Source organism: Orcinus orca, chromosome 3 (assembly GCF_937001465.1).
Source record: "Orcinus orca chromosome 3, mOrcOrc1.1, whole genome shotgun sequence".
Taxonomy (NCBI): Eukaryota; Metazoa; Chordata; class Mammalia; order Artiodactyla; family Delphinidae; genus Orcinus; species Orcinus orca.
Genome location: NC_064561.1, coordinates 2920743 through 2939898, shown reverse-complemented (window position 1 = coordinate 2939898; position 19156 = coordinate 2920743). Strand labels below are relative to the sequence as shown.

The following is a 19156-nucleotide window of genomic DNA, read 5'->3' as shown; positions in this document are numbered from 1 at the left end:
AATTCGGCTCAAACTTTCCGGCACCCGGCAAAAACGGAGACCCATGAGGAATGCTACAGTTCGCAGTGTCCATAAGAGAAAAATACACGGGTTAATCAGCAGAGGCCACTGGTAACTGATCAGGGAATGATAGACGGTTTTCCCACAGAGAGTCACAAAACGGCCATGAGTACCGGAATAAATAAATCCCACCGCTTTTGTGCAGTTGAAATTTCTTTTCTTTCTTTCTTTCTTCCTTCCTTCCTTTCTCTCTTTCTTTCTCTCTTTCTCTTTCTCTTTCTTTCTCTCTCTCTCTCTCTCTCCCTCCCTCCCTCCCTCCCTCCCTTCCTTCCTTCCCTGAGCTACAAAGCTTGCAGGATCTTATTTCTCCCACCAGGGATTGAAGCCGGGCCCTCAACAGTGAAAGAGCAGAGTCCTAATCATTGGACCGCCAGGGAAGTCCCTGAAATTTATTTTCTTTTTTCTTTTTTAAAGAATCATCTCTTTTTAAAAAAATTTATTTTTGGCTGCGTTGGGTCTTCGTTGCTGCACGTGGGCTTTCTCTAGTTGCGGCGAGTGGGGGCTACTCTTCGTTGCGGTGCGCGGGCTTCTCATTGCGGAGCACGGGCTCTAGGAGTGTGGGCTTCAGTAGTTGTGGCACACGTGCTCAGTAGTTGTGGCTCGCGGGCTCTGGAGCACAGGCTCAGTAGTTGTGGCTCACGGGCTTAGTTGCTCTGCGGCATGTGGGATCCTCCCGGACCAGGGCTCGAACCCGTGTCCCCCGCACTGGCAGGTGGATTCTTAACCACTGCTCCACCAGGGAAGTCCCGGAATTTATTTTCTTAATTAAAAAAAAATTATCCTTGGAACATGAGTTCTTCCTCCAGTTGGTGTGACAGAAAAGTAAAGGGCCCAGGGACAGGGAGTGAGTCTCAGACCGACTCTACCTGAATACCCCGGGTCTGGGAGGCTCTGAGGATGGATGATCTGATTGGTTGCAAAGGTTTTTGTAGGGGGCACAGGAGCGACACCTGTGGTCTGAGCAGTGGGCTATAAATACAGGCGAGATCACATCGTGAGGATGCCATGGTAAAGCTGCCATGTCCGTTGTTGGAAATGGGTACCCGGTTTCCACGTGACGATGCTGTCTGCCTGTGAGCTGAGCTCTGTCTTGGGAAGCAGGGCTCTCAGGAGGGAGAATTCCAGTCCAGGGCGAGGCACATGCCCATGTTTAGATCATCGGGGAATAAACAGGAGTTCTTTTTGAGATACAATCACAGAACCTCATGGCTAGGGCCAGGTGGCAGCTCAGAATCTGTCTCCACTTCCCTCGGCTTTTAAACAGGGACGCTTACTTTACTCCACTTTCCCCTCCTATTTCCCTGAAAGCTCAAAATGAGACCTTTGAAATTCACCACAGGAAAAGCAACCCAGGGAATTCCCAGGCGGTCCTGTGGTTAGGACTCCACGTTTTCACTGCTGAGGGCACGGGTTTGATCCCCACTTGGGGAACTAAGATCCCACAAGCTGTGCAGCATGGCCAAAAAAATAATAAAATAAAATAAAACTAGGAAAAGCAACCTAAAGTGAGAGAATTATCTGCATTCAAGGCAAATTTCAGTTCCCAAATTACGGGATGTCGAGGACAGAAGGCAATTCTGTTAGGCTGAAGTGTGTGTCTACCGTTTTGCCCGGTAATTGTCATCATTAGCACAAATGACCCATAATTAGTGTATTAAAGGCCTGATTTCACTAATGTGCAAATGTCTGAGAGTGCTTGGGAGTCACTGAACAGAGCATCTGAAGTTGCCTCCTTGCCTCAGTGCTGTGATGCTCTCAAGGCAAAGTTTGACCCCGTCTATTAAACTCATCACAGATCCTTCACTGGGAACGTGGAAATGAAGGGTCTTCATTTAATTCAGTGTTTTGAATTATATTACATTAAATGTGCATTTACTTTTATGTGATTGATGAGGGCGTTTAACATGACTAATTTTGTTTCACTTGCTCTGTGTGTCCAGGTGCTTCTATCTCCTGCACATTCCAAAGAAAGAACCAGCCCCTGAGACTCACAGGAGGTCACCTGTAAGCCCTAGGAATGTCCCGTCTGGTAAGCGTCTTCATTTACCCGGGGCCCATAGTCTGTGCTAAAGATGTGCTTCCTGGTGGGGTCTTGGGCCATCATACCAGTTACTGAGGAACTAAGGGGGCTGCGTGGGCACTCCATCCCCGTGTGGCCACGCCTTGGTGGAAACCCTGGACACCAAGGTCAACTTCTCTGTTGGCAGTACTTCCTACACGTGATCACACGTCATTGCAGGGAGAACGAAGGGCTTTGGGTACAACTCCACTGGGACAGGGCGATCAGAAGCTCCCTTCTGGCTTCTCCTGGACTCCCATATGCACCTTTTTCCTTTGCTGATTTCAGTGTTCATCCTTTCTCTGGAATCAGCTATAACCCTGAGTACAACAGCTTTTCTGGGTTCTGTGAGTCCTCTTGGTAAATCATCAAACCTGAGGGTAGTCTCGGGCACCCCCAAAACACACACGTATCGTTCTACCACATCATGGTGCAGGAGTGGGTCAGCCCCTCCTGCCGTCCTAATGCCCCTCCCTTACAGATTCCAGAGTGGATGGAGCCGGGCTTCCTTCTGAGGGCGTGTGGTGGGCTGGTGACCTTGCTGTGTGACTCTGGGTAATTCCCTGGAATATTCTGAGCCTCAGTTTCCTCATCCATGAAACGGGCACGGCCAAGTCAACCTTTCAGGGCTGTGGTTGTAAACTTTAAAAGGGATCCAACATTCAATATGGGAGAGCTGGTTGTTACTTATTCCCACCTCCCTACCCCCCCACCCCGTGATGTATATTCGACACTAAATAACAATACATACGATTTTAAACTGTTTAACGCAACAATATAGATTCATCAGAGTGGAGCTGGAAAATGCAGATTAAAAAATAAGACACACAAAAACCCAGGTGGCTATCCGGGCACAGGTCATGATCTTACCTGATGAAAGGGCGGGAGATGGCCAGCACGGTGCGGATGAACCAGGATGGGTGGACTATGATTAAGGACTTCAGGTTTTTCCGCAATCTGCGTGGGGAGACAGAGGAAGCAAGATGGGCTCCTTGGGAAAGCCCCGGGGAGGGAGCAGTTAACCGGTGTTACCTTCTCTCTATGCCTAGGAGGTGCTATGCTTATCTCCATTGGCAGGGAGGAGGTGGAATCTCGGTAAAGCTAAGCCCCCTCGCAGAGTTTGCAGGTGGCAGAGCTGATGTCTGGTCTCCAATCTCTCTTAATTTAGAGTCTGAGCATGTGACTTCGTGGCCACACCGTCTCCCATTTCTGAAAGATTTTTCTGGGGTCCCATGGTTCTGAGCACCTATTATGGGCATGTTGAATTGCAGCCCCCTCATTTGGGAAGAGGGTCATTGTAGGAGAAATTAGTTAAGGTGAGGTCATATAGGAGTAGGGTGGGCCCCTAATCCACTGTGACTGGTGTCCTTATAAAAAGGGGACATTTGCACACAAGTGTCCACAGGGGAGATGCTCCCTCACGGCCCCAGAAAGAACCAACCCTGCAGACACATTGATCTCGGACTTCTAGCCCCCAGAACTAGGAGACAACATGTATCTATTGTTTAAGCCACCCAGTCTGGTGCTTTGTTACAGCTGCCCCAGCTGACCACTATACACCTTTCAGAGGGACCTCAGGACCCCTTGCATCCCGAGGAGCTCCCCCAGCCCCACCCACTCACCTCCTATCAATCATCTGGTAACACTTCTTCAGCCAGCCGATGCCGGGCATCCTCCGCCGAGGCGTGGCACCATTCAGGTACACGATCATGTAATCCTCGGCCACAAGGAGTTCCAGACTGCTGATGACGTACCTGGTCACGGGACGCAGACGACAGAGGACCCGACGGAGGGGCTCAGGGTCAGGAAGCCCAGTTCCCGGGACTGAACCCCTGGGGCACCTGCCCTTTCTGCCTCCGCCTGCCCTGGCTCTGCCAGCCACACCTGTTCAGGTGTTGTTGGCTGTCCTGGCATACTCGGCCCGAGCGGAGGGTGGGGGATGACCCCAGCCCCCCCCAAATTTGTGTCAGTGGGCACAGTGATTGTAGTAGTTACTATTTTATTGAGCACTTACTAGATGCTAAGCGATTTATATGCATGGTCTCCAATAATTCTGGGAGGTGGGCTTCAATAGCCCCAGATACACCTGGGGAACAGGCACCCACAGCCAACAGTCCATTGCGCCAGACATTAGGGACCTGGGGTCTGTCCCAGCCCTGTCTCCCCCTAAGTGATTTCAGAAGAATCCTTTCTTTTTTTTTCAAACAACATTCTTTAAAAATGTTATGTATTTATTTTTGGCTGCGTTGGGTCTTCGTTGCTGTGCATGCGCTTTCTCTAGTTGTGGCGAGTCGGGGCTACTCTTTGTTGCAGTGTGCGGGCTTCTCGTTGCGGTGGCTTCTCTTGTTGTGGAGCATGGGCTCTAGGTGTGCGGGCTTCAGTAGTTGTGGCGCACGGGCTTAGCTGCTCCGTGGCATGTGGGATCTTCCTGGACCAGGGCTCGAACCCATGTCCCCTGAATTGGCAGGCGGATTCTTAACCCTGTGCCACCAGAGAAGTCCCTTTTTCTTTTTTTTAAATATTTAGTTATGTATTTGGTTGCACCAGGTCTTAGTTGTGGCAGGCAGGCTCCTTAGTTGCAGCTCGCCGGCTCCTTAGTTGTGGCATGCAAACTCTTAGTTGCAGCATGCATGTGGGTTGTAGTTCCCTGACCAGGGATCGAACCCAAGCCCCCTGCATTGGGAGCGTGAGTCTTACCCCCTGCACCACCAGGGAAGTCCCAGAAGAATCCTTTCCTCTTTTTCAGCCTCTAATTCCCCATCTGTAGATTGGGGAGACTGGGCTCCCTGGTATCTCAGGCCACTTTCCGATCTGACCTTCCATGGCTACCTCCTTGTCCTCTGGCCCCACCTGGCATCCAAGCCCCACTGTGTAAGAAGGAAATCTTCGTAATGATGATAATAAGAGTGATAACAATTTGCTGAGTTCCTACTGTCATCTGCCAGGCGCTTTATCCATATTATCTGTCTCCATCATAATAAAACTGTACCTGTGTGTCCTTGGGCAAGTGACTTAACCTCTCTGTGCCTCAGGCTCTGCAGCCACAGAATGGGAGGCAACAGTAACTAATCCACAGAGTCCTGTCGAGGGTGGAATTCGTTATCACATACCAAGCCCTTCACTTCGTGGCTGCCACACAGTAAATGCTCCAGAACTGCTAGGGATGATGACAGTTGCACCCGTGAGGCCCAGCGGGCAAGCAGGGGACTCAGATGCAGGTCTGCTGGCAGCCCAGCCCTTCCCTGGTGCCGGGCAGAGCCCCCCACCCAACGTGGTTCTTGCAGCATGGTCCTGCCCACCGGGTGGGACCCTCAGAACTGTGGGCAGCTGGGACGGAGCGGGTGGGCCACTTACAGGAAGAGGTTCTCCATGACGTAGTGGTAGTCGGGGGAGCTGCTGTCTGGGAGGAAGCAGGCGGCAAAGACGATGATGGCGTTGAGACCTTCCCCGTAGTACCCTGGGGAGAGGCGGCCAGTGAGTGAGCAGCCCCAAGCAGAGATGGGTAGAGCCGTCTCCCAGCTCTGAGCCGCCACCTGCTCTGCCCCGTGCAGCGGCCTCGTCGCTGGCCAGCCCCTTCCCACCCACTGCGCACACTCAGAGGGTACAGCTCTGAGTCACAGCAGCCTGGCTGGAGAAGCCAGCCAACGCTTGACCTGTCTCCGCCTTTGGTGGGGGACGCCAGCCACCCTCGTAGACGTCTCCGGTGTGCATCCGGCACATCTATGCCTTGCCCCCCTGTGAGTTTCACCCCTGCACACCCGGACACTAGGGCTTAAGTTAACATCCCCCTGGGTCAGAAGAAGAGACTGAGGTCCAGAGAGGACCACTGATGGGCCTCCAGTTGCTGGAGCCGGGAGGGGGCCCAAGGGGTGTGGCCTTACCTCCGTGGGTCACCACCCTCATGTAGGGCCGGATCATGTGTAGGTCAATCCGGTGTTCCTGTTCCCCAATGATCACTGTCCTCCACAGACGCCCGTTGGCGGCACTGCCGTCCTCGGCCGAGCCATCCCCAAACAGGTCTGCACTATCCCCAGGCATATTCTTGGCGGCGGCCACGGGGGTGTCATCTGGAAGCGGCAGGGGGGTGGAAGGTGAGCGGAAGGGACACCTGAGTCCGGACACCTCATCCCAGCTTCCCTCTCTGGGCTACCTTTGCCGCCTGTGGCCACGGAGCCCTCTCCTCTCTCCCCAGGCCAGAGGCGAAACCACTCATCCTACCCTTTGCTGATAGGCGGTGTTAGATTGGGGCTGCTGGACGAGATGGAGGACCTGGGAGTCCCAAAGTCACGCCTAAATAATAATTTTTCTTTCCCCAAGCCGTGGAACACAGGAAAGTGCTCAGTCAGGTGGTTGGCCTGGGTAGAGCCCGTCTCTTGCTGTGTGACCTTGCACACATTCTTTCCCTCTCTGGGCTTCTCAGGATTCTTAACCACGCTTGAAATATCTGCCTCTTTCCGACCCGTCATCCTGCGATATTCCCGCCTCAGAAAATAGCCTGGCCGTTTTCCCAGCTGTTCAGACCCCACACCCAGGTGTCACCTTCAATGCCCTCTTCCCCTTCATATTCCACATCCACCCAACAAGTGCTATGGCTCTGCTTCTGTCCCCATGGCCACCGCCACCACCACCTTTCTGACCTGTGCTCTTGCCTTGGCATGTCAGCTCAAATAACACGCATCCAGGGAGGCCTGTCCCGGCAACCCTGCAAAGAGGCCTCCCCACCCCCAGGTAGCCTGGTTCAAGGAGTCTCGGCCTGGGCACTTTTGACCTTTGAGGGCCGGTCGTTCTCTGTGGAGCCCCCTCCTCCAACCCAGGCGCTGTGGGGTGTGGAGCCACCTCCCTGACCCCACCTACTTGATGCCAGGATTCCCCCAGTCATGACAACCACAGGTGTCCCCAAATATGGCCCAGTGTCCCCTGGGGGCAGGGGGCTGAATTGCCCCAGTGAGAACCCCCTGCCCTCTCCCATCACCTCGTTTCCCTCACAGCACCGATGACCAGGTGCAATTATCTTGTGTACATTTTTTCCGTTACCCAGAGCCTGGCTTTCCGACGGCCACGCGAGCAGGCAGGCAATGTCTATTCCTGACACGCCCCCGCCTGATCTCCCTGCTGCCCCCTACACAGCAATCAAGACCTCCTCCACAAACACCTATGGAATCAGGGGGAGGCCCTTCCTCTGGTCTCAGTCCCCTTTGAGAATCGGGTGAAAGACACATCTCCCAGCAAAGTCCACAAGTCCACGAGAAAATGTGCGTGGAGTCCCAGGAGCTGTCCTGGGAGCCCCGGGTTGGAAGGCCTGTCCCCCTTGAGCCTACGGGGATGGAGGAGGGGGGCTCTGGTCAGCTGGTCCCCAAGCCAAAGGGAGCGCTGGGGTCCGATTTGGGGGCTGGGCAGGTGCGATGAGCGACCTCACCTTCCCACTCCAATTCATTGCCGTTCCCCAGGAATTCCAGTGAGTCGGTCTCATCTGGGGTCTCGATGTCATCCACGTTGATATCCAAGTCATCGGGGGTGTCCAGGAAGTCATCGGACAGCAGGGAGCCCTCGCTCTGGTCCAGGGAAATGTTGATCTCGGGGGCCACCAGCGTCTTCCGCTTACGATGAGCCGCGTTGAAGTTCAGAGTGTTGGGAGGGGCTGTGGGGGAACAGGAAAACAGAAAAAAACAAAAGCGAAACAAGATCAGTCACTTTTGCTCTTTCTTTCTTCTTCCCCCTCTCCTGTTCCCAACCCAGTGGAGATCCACTCCGCCCTGTTGAGGGGAGTGGTTAGAAGTCAGAGGACATCCTTTCACGGCAGCGGTTAATATAACCATCTAGCGTGGAGGTCAAGGGCGGACGCTTGGACATAGGGCAGACCTGGATTCAGAGCCTGACCTCGCTACTCACCAGCTCCGTGACCCTGCAGTGCCATGTTGCTCTGAGCTTGACTCACTTTTACCATCTGCAAAGTGGGACTCACAGGTGAGTCGAGTCAAGGTTGAACAATGATGTGGGGATTAGACCCCGGGCAGCCTGGGTTCCAGATGGTGTGCTCTGGACCTACCAATATCTGCGAGTCTTGTTTCTTCCGGCTAAGGCTGGCAGAGAATGTCCACGTTCTGCTTTTGGCCTCTCTGTGATGCTCAACTCTAACAACTAACTTTTAGTGATCGTGTAATGTAAGCCAGACACTCTGCAAAGCTCTCCCCTGCGTTTTCACGTTCCAACTTTGCTATTGCCCCCTTTAACAGATGAGCAAACCGAGGCACAGAAGGGCAGGATCCTCCCATGTCACTCTGAAGCCTGTCGGGATGGATATTCCCCATGGTTTAGACCGCTTCCTCCTAAAGACTCTTAGCCTGGACTCTGGTCTCCTTGTAAAAGGTGGTTTCTCCTCCTGGGCTGCCCCCCATCTGACAGCCTGCGGAGCAGAGCCAGCCCCCCAGGTTTACCCTGTTTCATTACACGGCCTTTGAGGACAAAATAAGTAAACTAGTAAGAGACTCCTACCCCTCTTTTATTGGATGAAGACATTCATTGATCCATAATTTTTTAAAATTAATTAATTAATTAATTAGTTAATATTTTTGGCTGCGTTGGGTCTTTGTTGCTGCGCATGGGCTTTCTCTAGTTGTGGCGAGCGGGGACTACTCTTCGTTGTGGTGCACGGGCTTCTCATTGCAGTGGCTTCTCTTGTTGCGGAGCATGGACTCTAGGCGCGCGGGCTTCAGTAGTTGTGGCATGTGGGCTCAGTAATTGCTCGCGGGCTCTAGAGTGCAGGCTCAGTAGTTGTGGCACATGGGCTTAGTTGCCCCGTGGCATGTGGAATCTTCCCGGACCAGGGCTCGAACCCGTGTCCCCTGCACTGGCAGGTGGATTCTTAACCACTGCGCCACCAAAGAAGCCTCCATTGATCCATAATTAAATGGACCACATTTTTTTTTTCAGTTTGAATCTCACTTTTTTTCACTTTGAATCTCTCGGTCCCTACGCAGGTCAGAGGTAACTGCTTCAGGAGACACTGGGATAGAAACATTCGCTTTGGCAGAAAATGATAAAAACACAGCAGTCACATTTATCAAGTGCCTGCTATGTGCGGGGCACTGGCATGATTTCTAGCTCTCACCATGACCTTGTGTGGTGGGAAGTGTTACCCATTTTACAGATGCGGACACAGAGGCAGAGACTTGCCCAAGGATCCGACCCCAGGCTTCTCAACTCACTCTGCCTTTTTCACGGGAAGTGCGTTAGGAGCAGTGAATCAGGAGTGCTTGATTTAAAATACTGCTACTCTTCCTGATGGGGTCAAGCTGTGGGTCACAGCATGGTGGCAGTAAGACTAAAGGTACAAGGAAGCACGGCGGCAGTATGCCACCACATGGACCTGGAGGATAGGGCATTGAGCCAAAGAAGATGGTTCTCCAGGCTTAAAACCTATTGGAACAAGTTTCAGACTTGCTGGGACCCGTGACCCCTTTCTTCCTTCCAATTTCTCCCATTTGGAATGAGAATATCTATTCTATGTCCATCCCGCCATCATGTTTTGGAAGCAGAGACATTGCCTGATTTCATAGGTCCACAGCTGGAGAGGAATTTTGCCCCGGGATGAATCACACCTGAGGTTTTTTTTCCTCCTGCCTCCTGAGCCCTTCGACTGATTAGACACGGCCCACCCACACAATGGAAGGCAATCTGCCTTACTCAAAGTCCATGAATTTAAATGTAAATCACATCTAAAAAAACACCCTCAACAGAAACATCTAGAATTATGTTTGACCACATAGCTGGGTACCATGGGCCAGGCAAGTGAATACATAAAATTAGTGATCACATCTCCCCATCTCAAGTTCCTTAACTTAATCCTATCTGCAAAATCCCTTTTGCCATGTGAGGGAACATTCAGGGGCTCCTGGAATTAGAATCTGGATATCTTTGGGGGTCATCATTCAGCCAGTGACACCTAGGAAGTCGGGTACTGTTACTACACACTCCTCGTTTTACAGAAGTAGGAAATGGAGGCCCAGAGGGGTGAAAGGATTTCCCCAAGGTTACCCTGTGGGAATGTGACAACACCAGGCAGAGCCCATGTGCTCAGGCAGGAAGAAGGGCTGGTATTCCAGGGTGACCAACTACCCAGATCGGCCCCAGAAACCTGGAACAAATTGGTCCCCCTACCTGGCTCATGGGCATAGTGTGGTACAGGGGTAGGCAGAGATGGCTCTCACTGCTGTGTGACCTCAGGGATGTGGCTGTCCCTCTCTGGGCAGTCTTTCCCCTGTAGGGTGGGCTCTGTGATGGGCTGCATGGGGGAAATGCAGGCAGAGCAGGGACCCTCAGCAGAACTCTGCCAGGAGATGTCATCGAGGAGAACACATGTTTGAGGCAGCTTCTCTGGCTGCCCCAGGCCCCCCTGTCCTCAAAGTCTGGGGCTTTGGATCCTCAGAGCCATGAGCCCTCCTGAGTGCTCAGGGCAGCAAAGCCCTCCCAGGGCTGACTTTGTGCCTGGCATCCCCTGGGCACTTTACACAAATCATCTTGTTTAATCCTTGCATGCCCCTTCTGTGGGAGGCTCACTACCTGTATTTAGTAGATGAGGAATTGGAGGCACAGAGAAGCTAAGCAACTAGTTCAAGGACACACAGCAACTGACTTCATGATGGCACCCACACACGTCTCTGGCCCACAACCACACTGCTTTCCCTGCAGGACTTGGAGCAGAGCAACCCCCTTCCCTGACATTCCACCCAGGAAGCATGACCTCTGACATTTCTATAGTTATAGTGCTGGGCACAGCCCAGACCGTGTGCCCATTTCTGCATGCATGGAAACTTACAGGATGTGTCTTCTGTGGCACTGCCAAGCAAGTCCATCCCCGTCTCTTCCGAGAGTGGCCTGCAGACCCAGCCAGGAGCGGACATCAGCCACCAGGCCCCACAAGTCCAGCCACAGGAGCATGGAGTTCAGACAAAATGACACCAACAAAATCTGTTTAGCTTTGAGAAACCGTTGGAACAAAATACATCTGCTCGCGAGCACAGAAAATCATAAACAATCAGCGCTGGAGGGCTCCCATTGGATCATCTAATAAATATTAAGCCTTTTGGGGGGGGTGGGGACGGGGAAAGCTGAGGCCCAGTGAGAAGAAGGGTCTCATCTATATTATATTTGGAATATAAGCAGCATTCTTCATGGGCTGACCCCGCAGGGTTTGGTCTCCGATGAATTGTTGCTATTAACGCAGCCAGAAGTTGTCCAATGGACATAGCAGACAACTGAAAGAGCTCTCTCTGGCCAATGCTGGACTGGTCTGACCAACAAAATATATCATGAAATATTGGATTGTGAGCCAGTGTTTAAAATAAAATGTCCATGAGTCCATACATATATAAATAAATGATTGAATAAATAAATACAGGGAGAAGAGACAAATTTTTCCTGCAGAGAAGAATTTCATATAATGTCTGTAGATATTCTGCCCTCAAGGAGATGGAAAGTAACACCCTTCTCTGTAAGTGTGGGCTGGGCACAGTGACTTCCTTCCAAAGAGGACAGTATGGGAAGGGGGGAGGTGTGACTTTACAGTGGAGACACCCAACCAGCACGACCTCAGCCAGGGGACTGAGGTCAACACCAGCAGAGATGAGTCATGTTGATGGCAGCCACCCTGAGATGAAGGATGAGACGGCCCTTCACAGGTGGTCCTCCTCCCAGCACCCAGCGTCCCAGTGTAACCGTGAGAAAAACACCAGACAAGTTCCTACTGAGGGAGATTCTACAAAATCTCTGGCCACAGCCCTCCTCAAACCCGTCAAGGGCATCGAGAACAAGGGAAGTCTGAGAAACTGTCACAGCCCAGAGGAGCCTGAGGAGACATGATGCCTGAATGTTACATGGGAACTTGGGTGGGATCCTAGGAAAGAAAAAGGATATCAGGAGAAAAGGACTATGGAAATCTGAATAAATTCTGGACTTCAGTTAACAACAGTGTATCAATATCAGTCTATTAATTGTAACAAATGTATCAGCCTAATGTAAAATGTTAATTTAGGAGAAGCTGAGTGTGTGGGGAGGTGTATGGAAATTTTCTGTAATATTCTTGCAACTTTTCTGTAAACCTAAATCTTCTAAAAAGTAAATTTTTTTTAAAAAAGAAAGGCAGCCAGCTATACATTTGTGCCCCTTTAATGCTTAGTGGAGCACGAATTTGCAAAATAAAACCTGTTTCTCTGGCCATGCCCAGACTGGTTTTTTTTTTGGACCACAGCTCATGCCGCCTGACTTTGACCCACGTGCTCTGGCTCCTTTGCTCCCTAGGGAAATAATTTTTCAGAGTGCATGGGGCTGTCAGAGGCTCTAGCTGCAGGGTGTGCTGGCTCAGGGAAGCACTGCAGCGTTAATTCATCTCTGCAACTCAGCAGTGCCAGCTCAGCTGGAATGGGAGCTGGTTAGATGGGGAAGGACAGTAGAATGCTTTTTCTTTTCCTTTAACAAAACCATTCATTCCATCACCTCTGTTCCTTGTAGAGCATGAGCTGGCACCCTCTGTAGGGTGAGATCTATCCATGCTTCTTCCTCCGCACCCGCCACCCCACCCATCTTTCTCCCATTCACCATGCTTCGAATGTTCTTTGAGTAACCACTACCTTCCAGGTGCATTGGAGGTCTTGGAGGGTCTTGGAGGTAAAGAATGAATCAGATGTTGCCCTGCTCTCATAGAGGTCAAAAGTCAAAATAGAGCAGAGGTCCAAAGGAAATGAAGGGCTTCCCTGGTGGTGCAGTGGTTAAGAATCCTCCTGCCAATGCAGGGGACACGGGTTCAAGCCCTGGTCTGGGAGGATCCCACATGCTGCAGAACAACTAAGCCCGTGTGCCACAACTACTGAAGCCCAGTCGCCTAGATCCTGTGCTCTGCAACAAGAGAAGCCACCACAATGAGAAGCCCATGCACCACAACAAAGAGTAGCCCCCGCTCGCTGCAACTGGAAAAAGCCTGCACGCAGCAACGAAGACCCAACACAGACATAAATAAATTAATAAATTTATTTTTAAAAAATGACAAAGGAAATGAAGACACATATCCATGCAAAAGCTCATACCTGAATGCTCACAGCAGCATGATCACATTGCAAACAACCCAAATGTCTACCAAGTGATGAACGGATAAACAAAAGTACAATGGAATATTATTCAGCCATGAAAAGGAGTGAAGCGCTGACACCTGCTACAATGTGGATGGACCTTGAGAACATGATGCTCAGTGAGAGAAGCCAGACACAAAAGGCCACATAATGTGTGATTCCATTTATATGAAACGTCCAAAACAGGCAAATCCACAGAGACAGGTGGTGCATTTGTGGTTGCCACAGGGATAGGGTTTCATTTCGGGTGATGGAATGTTTTACAACTGGATAGAGGTGACGGCTGTACAACATGTGAGCTGTTCATTTAAAATGGTTATTTTGGGACTTCCCTGGTGGTCCAGTGGCTAAGACTCCACGTTCCCGATGCAGGGGGCCCGGGTTCCATCCTTGGTCAGGGAACTAGATCCCACATGCCTCAACTAAAGATCCCACATGCCACAACTAAGACCTGGTGCAGCCAAATAAATAAATAATTAATTAATTAAGAAAATTAGGGCCCAGGGCTTCCCTGGTGACGCAGCGGTTGAGAGTCCGCCTGCCGATGCAGGGGACATGGGTTCGTGCCCCAGTCCGGGAAGGTCCCACATGCCACGGAGCGGCTAGGCCCGTGAGCCATGGCTGCTGAGCCTGCGCGTCCGGAGCCTGTGCTCCACAACAGGAGAGGCCACAACAGTGAGAGGCCCGCGTACCGAAAAAAAAAAAAAAAAAAAAATGAGGGCCCACCCTAAAATGGTTATTTTGGGGACTTCCCTCACGGTCGAGTGGTTAAGATTCCGTGCTTCCAATGCAGGGGGCACAGGTTCGATCCCTGGTTGGGGAACTAAGATCTCACATGCCCACCGCACGGCCAAAAATAAAATAAAATGGTTCTTTTTATGTTATGTAAATTTCACCTCCATTTAAAAAAGAAAAAAGCAAGCTTCAGATTAAGTCATAAGGTTTTTTTTTAAAAATAAATTTATTTATTCATTTATTTATTTTTGGCTGTGTTGGGTCTTCGTTTCTGTGCGAGGGCTTTCTCTAGTTGTGGCAAGCGGGGGCCACTCTTCATCGCGGTGCGCGGGCCTCTCACTGTCGCGGCCTCTCTTGCTGCGGAGCACAGGCTCCAGACGCACAGAGCTCAGCATTTGTGGCTCACGGGCCCAGTTGCTCCGTGGCACGTGGGATCTTCCCAGACCAGGGCTCGAACCCGTGTCCCCTGCATTGGCAGGCAGACTCTCAACCACTGCGCCACCAGGGAAGCCCCAAGTCAGAAGGTTTTAAAGAGGGATCTTTTTTTCAGTTTGAGACTGAAGACTACTCACACACCCATTTCGTGTACACGTTGCTCTGGTCCCTCTGGTCTGTAGCTGACACCCCTGCTCTCAACATGGGGAGGGCAGCTGGTAACTCACAAATAAGTCCGGGATCCGGGAGTACAGGAGGCACACCACCTACTTGCAAGGTTACCCAAAATCATGCTCTGAAATTGCAGGCTGACAGCTGATGCACCACCCCTAGTTTTATCCTGCCCACACAGCATTTCACAACATTTTAAATTTGCTGTCAAATCAGAGATACGTCTAGATATCAGTCTTTTCTTGAATCAGATCTGCGCTTCGTGCATGGTAACCGCCACCAGGAGCTGACTGTCCGCCACCCCTGCTCACCTGGGTGTCAGGATTTCCTTCCGGCTCCTTCCCCTCATTTACTCTGCCTTCCCTGTTTCCATCAGTCTGAGGCTGTAATCCCTGTTGTTCTAGAATCAACTAGAACCATCCTTTACCCCCACAGACAGGGCACTCACTCTGTTGGAATGTTGACGGCATCATCATCTTGTTTCTTCCTCACAGTATTCCTATGAGGCAGGTAGCAGCCCATTTCACAGAGGAGGAAACAGAGGCTAAACCAGAAGATGCCCAAGGGCAGAGCGAACCACTCACAGAGGTAGAGCTGAATCCGGTCATTGCCCTCTACTGCCCCCTTGTGTCCAGTCGGCTCATGTGAACAAACCCCACAGGTCCACAGGACAGCAGCTTTCAAGGTCAGGTGAGACCTGGTTATTTCTACAAGCCCCAGGAAGACCTCAGCTAATGTAGAGCTGAAGCCCCTTCACGAACTCAAAGTGGATCCAGAGGGCTCCCTGCAGCACTTGCTTTCAGTCGGTACTGGGAAACCCATGTAAAAAGTGGGGTTCCCCCTAATCCACCAGGTGTACAGTGTGGCTTTATTCTTCTGGTGTGGGTTGACTTGCATCCCCCCCAAAACATAATTCAGGTGTTAACTCCCAGAACCTGGGAATGTGACCTGTTTGGAAATAAGGTTGTTGTAGACAGCATTAAGTTGAGATGACATCATACTGGAGCAAGGTGGGCCCTACAGCCAATCAGTGGTGTGATTGTAAGAAGAGGCAAGTTTGGACACAGAGACACAGAGGAGAAGGCTGTGTGAAGATGGAGGCAGATTCAGATCAAAACTACGATGAAGGGCTTCCCTGGGGCGCAGTGGTTAAGAATCTGCCTGCCAATTCAGGGCACATGGGTTCGAGCCCTGGCCTGGGAAGATCCCACATGCCGTGAAGCAACTAAGCCCATGCACCACAACTACTGAGCCTGCACTCTAGAGCCCGCGTGCCACAACTACTGAAGCCCACGTGCCACAACTACTGAAGCCCACGTGCCTGGAGCCTGTGTTCTGCAACAAGAGAAGCCACCACAATAAGAAGCCCGCGCACCGCAACGAAGAGTAGCCCCCACTCGCTGCAACTAGAGAAAGCCCGCACACAGCAACGAAGACCCTACTCAGCCAAAAATAAAAACAAACAAATAAATAAATTTATTTAAAAAAAAAAACTACAATGAGGTATCACCTCATATTAGGCAGAATGGCCATCATCAAAAAATCTACAAACAATAAATGCTGGAGAGGGTGTGGAGAAAAGGGAACCCTCCTACACTGTTGGTGGGAATGTAAATTTGTACAGCCACTATGGAGAACAGTATGGAGGTTCCTCAAAAAACTAAAAATAGAGCTACCATATGATCCAGCAATCCCACTCCTGGGCGTATATCTGGAGAAAACCATAATTCGAAAAGATACATGCACCCCAGTGTTCACTGCAGCACTATTTACAATAGCCAGGACATGGAAGCAACCTAAATGTCCATCAACAGAGGAATGGATGGATAAATAAATAAATAAATAAATCTCATATATATATATATATATATATATATATATATATATATATATATAAAATGGAATACTACTCAGCCATAAAAAAGAACAAAATAATGCCATTAGCAGCAACATGGATGCACCTACAGATTGTCATACTGAGGGAAGTAAGTCAGGCAGAGAAAGACAAACATATGATATCGCGTATATGTGGAATCTACAAAAAGCGTACAAATGAACTTATCTACAAAACAGAAATAGAGTCGCAGATGTAGAAAATAAACTTATGGTTACCAGGGGGTCAGGGGAGGGATAAACTGGGAGATTGGGATTGACATATACACACTACTATATACAGAAGAGATAGCTAATAAGGACCTACTATACAGCACAGGGAACTCTACTCAATACTCTTTAATGGCCTGTATGGGAAAAGAATCTAAAAAAGAATGCAGAACCTCCCTGGTGGCACAGAGGTTAAGAATCCGCCTGCCAATGCAGGGGACACGGGCTTGAGCCCTGGTCTGGGAAGCCCACATGCCATGGAGCAACTAAGCCCGTGAGCCACAACTACTGAGCTCATGCACCGCAACTACTGAGCCTGTGTGCTGCAACTACTGAAGCCCACGTGCCTAGAGCCTGTGTTCCACAGCACGAGAAGCCACCGCAATGAGAAGCCCGCGCACCGCAATGGAGAGTAGCCCCCACTTGCTGCAACTAGAGAAAGCCTGCGCGCAGCAATGAAGACCCAACGCAGCCAAAAAAAAGAAAAGGAGTGGATATATGTATAGCAGATTCACTCTGCTGTACACCTGAAACTAACACACATTGTAAATCAACTGTGCTCCAATAAAAATTTTAAAAAGTAAAAATAAAAAATAAAACACAAGCTTAAAAAAAAAAGATGGAGGAAGGCAGAGACTGGAGGGATGCATCTACAAGCCAAGGCAGGCCGAGGATTGCCGGCCACCATCTGAAGCTGGAGGAGGCTGGAAGCATCCTTCCCTAGAGCCTTCATAGGGAGTATGGCCCTGCAGACACCTTGATGTTGGATTTTTAGCCTCCAGAACTGTGAGAGAAAACATTTTTTCTGTTTTAAGCAAGTTCCTGGTACTTTGTTATGGCAGCTCTGGGAAACTCACACGCCCTCTCAGCGTGAAATCCAAATTTCTCTCCTACTGCATCCCCTACCATGCCAAGGTCCTCTCTGCCCCAGTGTCTTTGCACATCCCACCCCCTCTGCCTAGAGGGCCACTTCCTGCTTTCTTTGGTGAACTTGCTCAGCCTTTCAGGCTAGGTCAGCGTCCTCCAGGAGGCCCCATCTGAATCTGACATCCACCCCGCTCCTGCATCCTGCCTCAGAAGCCTCCTTTAGCACTGAATCTGTGGTACTGTGTGCTAATTCCTTGTTTCCTGGGCAGACTGTGAGCCCTTGAAGGGGAGGAAGTGCCTCTTCCCCTCTTGCTTTGGTGAGTCACGGGCCTGGACCTGGGAGAAGCAGCCCTCAGCAAGGGTTTTGAAGGAAGGAGCAAGTGAGGGCACATTATGTAAGTGGCAGGGAAAGGCCAAAATCTAGAAACACCTGTCACCCGGAATCAGCTGTTATTGCAATAGTTCTGGCTTCAGAGGTGGCTCCTGGACCGAATTCTACCCTCAGATCCTAGCCTCTGGCTTAATGTTACTCACAGTATGAAAGAAGGGAATTGGGAATAAACTGTGGGCCTCAGGACCTTTGAACATGCCTCCTGCTTCCCAACTGGTGCCCCAGGGCTTCAACGGCATTAAGATCAGCTGTGCTGCCTCAGTCTCCCATCCAGGGCTTTCCAGCCTCTGTTTCTGTTTGACGGCGGCCACCTCTGGTGCAGGGTAACAGCAAAAACTCTTTCTGGGCATAAGTAGGCTTTTCCAAGGCTCAATGCGGGGCCAGCAGCACTGGGGCTTATCACAGGACTCCTGCAGAGCTAAGTCAGGAGAACCAGAGAGGGAACTGCTGAAAGGCATTCAAGAATTATCCATTGGCAACTTTGGTGGTTTCAGATACTCAGATAAATCTGCCCCTTTTCCTTCTCTGCAATTTCCAACACCTCTGTCCATTCATCTTGCTCTCGTCTCCCCCAGCACCATCACCTCTTGGTTGGGAAACTAAGATCCCACATGCTCATGGCACAGAATAAAATAAAATAAAATGGTTATTTTTATGTTATGTAAATTTCACCTCCATTTAAAAAAGAAAAAAAAGCAAGCTTCAGATTAAGTCAGAAGGTTTTAAAGAGGCATCTTTTTTTCAGATTGAGACTGAAGACAACTTACATGCCCGTTTTGTGTACATGTGCAGCATGGCCAAAAAAACAAAAGGTTGGGGCCCTGATTCCCTAGGACCGTGACCTTACAAGAAGAGGGAGAGCCACGAGAAAGCTCCCCCGGCACATGCAAGCACAGAGGAAAGACCACGTGAGGATGCAGTGAGGCGGCCAGGAAGAGAGCCCTCACCAGAAGCCAACCCTGCTGGCACCTTGATCTCAGACATCCAGCCTCTGGAGCTGTGAGAGAATAAATGTCTGCTGTTGAAGCTGCCCGGGGTGTGGTATCCTGCTATGATAGCCCAGCATCGCTGGAGCACAGGAAAGAGAATGGCGGAGTTGAGGAAGGCAGAAGACGCTCTGCTCAGAGCCTGCCATCACTTCCTGGCCTAAACCCACGGCTCCTGCATGAGGGACTGCTGAGCTGGGCAACAGGAAATCACCTCTGTGCGTGTGTT

General features: G+C 50.6%; 1 protein-coding gene across 2 annotated transcripts in view; it reads right to left on the bottom strand.

Moving 5' to 3' along the window:
- ATCAY (ATCAY kinesin light chain interacting caytaxin) overlaps nucleotides 1-19156 on the bottom strand; it is a 36876-nt gene that overhangs the window by 9955 nt on the left and 7765 nt on the right. For both annotated transcript variants that reach the window (XM_033400746.2, XM_004277203.4), the window contains exons 3-8: nucleotides 10935-10993; nucleotides 7536-7757; nucleotides 6001-6186; nucleotides 5474-5576; nucleotides 3742-3873; nucleotides 2990-3076 (exon numbers count right to left, since the gene is read on the bottom strand). In XM_033400746.2, coding sequence (XP_033256637.1) covers nucleotides 2990-3076; nucleotides 3742-3873; nucleotides 5474-5576; nucleotides 6001-6186; nucleotides 7536-7757; nucleotides 10935-10993 — 789 coding nt within the window. The remainder of the gene's footprint in view (nucleotides 1-2989; nucleotides 3077-3741; nucleotides 3874-5473; nucleotides 5577-6000; nucleotides 6187-7535; nucleotides 7758-10934; nucleotides 10994-19156) is intronic.